A 3,456-nucleotide genomic window follows, 5' to 3' on the forward strand; every position below is an offset into this window, starting at 1 on the left:
CAACTAAACCACAAGCAAGTTAAGATGTTCTCTCTCCCACATATCAGCAAGCCTTGCCGATGCTACCAGCTCCCCTTCTCACCGCCCGTGCAACCAGCCCAGCCTCCCGTTACCACTCATGTGGACTTCTCCAATGCCCCCAACTGCTTCTCCCCACTTCCATTCTCACTCTTGGGCCTTTCTCTACAGAGCAGCCAGAGTGATCAGGAATAAATCTGGTCATTGCATAGCCAGTAATGACTATGTAGCAGTCAGGGCTCCGGCTGGTAAGCAACAGAAACTTACTCTAAGGCCGGGCATGGTGGGTCACACCTGCAATCCTAGCACTCTGGGAGGCTGAGGCCTGGTGGATTACCCGGGCTCAGGAGTTTGAGACCGGCCTGAGCAAGAGTGAGACCCCGTCTCTAAAAATAGCCAGTCGTTGTGGAGGGCTCCTATAGTCCCAGCTAGTCGGGAGACTGAGGCAAGAGAATCACTTTAACCCAAGAGTTTGAGGTTGCTGTGAGCTAAGATGCCATAGCACTCTACCAGGATGACAAAGTGAGACTCTGTCTCAAAAAAAAAAAAAAAGAAAAGAAAATCACTCTGGTTTTCTTGGTAACGTACGTACATATATATACATAAAAAAAGTATTAGAAAGATGTTGGGCACGTCTCAGAATCAATATCAGCTGGAGCCCTAGGTCTGGACTGTCTTTTAGCAACAATAGTTGGGCCTAAATCCTGCTGGCATTGTGGTGGCCATGGAAACCCATCACCATCCCTGGCAGGGGCACCACCACAGGGCTGAGGATGAGTTCTGCCATCTCAATGACTCCAGAATCAAAGATCTATGTGGGAGGGAATAATCAGCCCAGCTACCAGGGGCAGAGAGCAAGCCTGGCCCCTCAGTCCTCCATAGAGCTAGGCTGGCATCCTCTCCCATCCATAGAATACAAAATAGGAAATTCCAAGTGGGAAGGAGGTTTAGGAGCTTGGCAACCAAAACTACTGCAGTGTGCAACAATCACATCTGTGAATAGCCACTGTACTCTAATCTGGGCAACACCAGCAGATCCAGTCTCTAAAAACTGAACGAACAAATGAAAAGCTCGATTTATCTTCATGACATCCCGCTGTACATAGAATAAAATCCAAATTCTTCTTCAAGGTTGTGGGAGCCTGTCTGCTCTGGCCTCTTCCTGACTCTCTAACCACTTCTCCTGTTGCTCCCCTGGCCCGGTTCCTGCCAGGGGTCTCATGGGGGCCTGAACTCACCAAGCTCTATCCCTCCTCAGGGCCTCTGTATACACAAAGGCAAGACCCTGTGCCTGGAACACCCTTGGCCCGTGGCTGGTCCTTTCCTGTCCTTCATTTCTAAGATTAAATGGCAGCTCCTCAGAGGCCTTCCCTGACCCACCTATCTAAAGTAGGTCTCTTTCCTAACGCTTATCACCATTTGAAAGTACTTCATTTATGCATTTACATGATTTCCCCCCCTAGATCTCACACGGCAAAGAGGCCCTGGGCTCGCTCTCTGCTGAATCCTCAGTGTCTGGCAGGGAGCCACGCACGTGATAAGCGCTGAATAAATGCTTGTAGATACAATAAAATAATTGAATCCTGCAGTGAAAATAGTACTTGCGAAAGAAAGCTGTGTGTAGATTCTTGATTTGTGACGCTTCTATTTCTGTTGTAGGCAACAGGCCACTGGTGCTGAATTTTGGAAGTTGCACCTGACCTTCGTTTCTTTTCAAATTTGACCAATTTAAGAGACTTGTTGAAGACTTTAGTTCCGTAGCAGATTTTCTCATCATTTACATTGAAGAAGCACATGCATCAGGTACAGAGAGATTCTCAGTCTCTGCCTCTTCCCACCCTCCCTTATCCCTTTCCCCTCCCCCCAGGCCCCATCCCAACGTTGGTGGGTGGAGGGAGAAAGAGTGGGGGTGGGGGAGGGGGAAGAGCTCTATTTACTGAGCACCTACCATCTCCCAGGCCTTGGGCAATGTTTACCCACCACTGGCCAACTCCAGTCTGTGCTTTCAGCCAGAGTGGAAAACCTGGAGTGACGGGGTCTGGCTAGGAGAGAATTCTAACATTTGAAACGGATAAATAAGGAAATCAAGAGAGAGACTAGAGCACATTTACCAGGAATTTAGACCTGAAATATTACAAGAAAAGTCACTGCTATGTGGCTATTATGTTACACCTCAAGGCTCAAAACCCAAGACTTCAAAGGAATATTATGGGGGCGGTGCCTGTGATTCAAGGAGTGGGGTGCTGGCCCCATATGACAGAGGTGGTGGGTTCAAACCTAGCCCTGGCCAAAAAAAAAAGGGAATATTATGGTTCATCTTGGTCAGTAGTTCCCAAGCTTCAGTGGGCGTCAGAAGCCCCTGCAGGGCTTATTAAAACAGACTGCTGGACCCCACTTCAGAGTTGAGGAGATGTGGGATGGTGCCCAAGAATTTGCATTTCTCCTAAGTTCCAGGGGCGGCTGCTGCTACTGGTCTGGAGATCACACTTAGAGCACTACTCCTCTAGGCCAGCTTTTACCCAGGGTGAAAATCCTTTCTACAGCCCCATACTGGGGGTCACCCATCTTTTTTACTTCACAGGAAATCTTGTGCCTTTGCTAGACAGTTCTGTTCATGAGAAATGTCCCTCCCTGAAACTTCCACACCTTCCTCTAAGTTGCTTGACCTTTATAAAACGGTCAGACACCTCTCTATCTCCCTGACCTTCATGGGGCTGGAACCCATGAGTTTGGCACAAGTCTCAAAACCAGAGATTGAAGGAGGCAAGAAGGCTTACGTGGCCAAGTAAAACAAGCATCACTTACTGACAAGACGGGAGAGACGCTGCCTGATTTGTCATTGTCACCAGGCACCAGGCAGAGTCCACGTCACACAGTCAGAACGCAGTAAAAGTTGGGTGAACGCGGGAACGGTTAGGCCAGTATGAGCCCTGATGGTTTGTCCATGTGTTAAAAGCATAGAGATTACTGTTGACTAATTTGTAGCTAAGCTGGCCCAGAGGTACTTTTCCCAAGTACAGCCCCTAGATCCCTGGTATCAGCACCACTTGGGCTGCTTTTTGAAAATGCATATTCCAGAACCCCTCCTTAATATTGCATTTTGATTATATGTATCCAAAGTTTCGAGAATTGCTTTCAACTTAATATTGTGTTTATTTAATGGGCAGCTTCTGTCTTAACTAAGATTTCAAGGAAATGTAAAATATTAGCATAAGGTAATAGGTAACATGGTAGTTCATTCTACTGTTCTTTCTACTTTACATATAAGTCTGTTTTTTGTTGCTATAAAAGAATACTTGGTGCTGAGCATGGTGGCGCATGCCTATAATCCTAACACTTGGGAGGCCAAGGTGGGTGGATTGCCTGAGCTTATGGGTTTGAGACCAGCCTGAGCCAGAGCGAGACCTTGTCTCTAAAAAATAGCCGGGCATTGTGGCG

At 47.5% G+C, this 3,456-nt stretch overlaps 1 protein-coding gene across 2 annotated transcripts in view; it reads left to right on the top strand.

Annotated features, from left to right (window-relative positions):
- The window catches only part of DIO1 (iodothyronine deiodinase 1), a 15,668-nt gene that overhangs the window by 4,981 nt on the left and 7,231 nt on the right, over window positions 1–3,456 (top strand). For both annotated transcript variants that reach the window (XM_003793144.3, XM_012807211.2), the window contains exon 2: window positions 1,678–1,821. In XM_003793144.3, the coding sequence (XP_003793192.2) occupies window positions 1,678–1,821 (144 nt within the window). The remainder of the gene's footprint in view (window positions 1–1,677; window positions 1,822–3,456) is intronic.

The sequence above is a fragment of the Otolemur garnettii genome, unplaced genomic scaffold (assembly GCF_000181295.1).
Source record: "Otolemur garnettii isolate 467f Iridium unplaced genomic scaffold, OtoGar3 scaffold00066, whole genome shotgun sequence".
Lineage (NCBI taxonomy): Eukaryota > Metazoa > Chordata > Mammalia > Primates > Galagidae > Otolemur > Otolemur garnettii.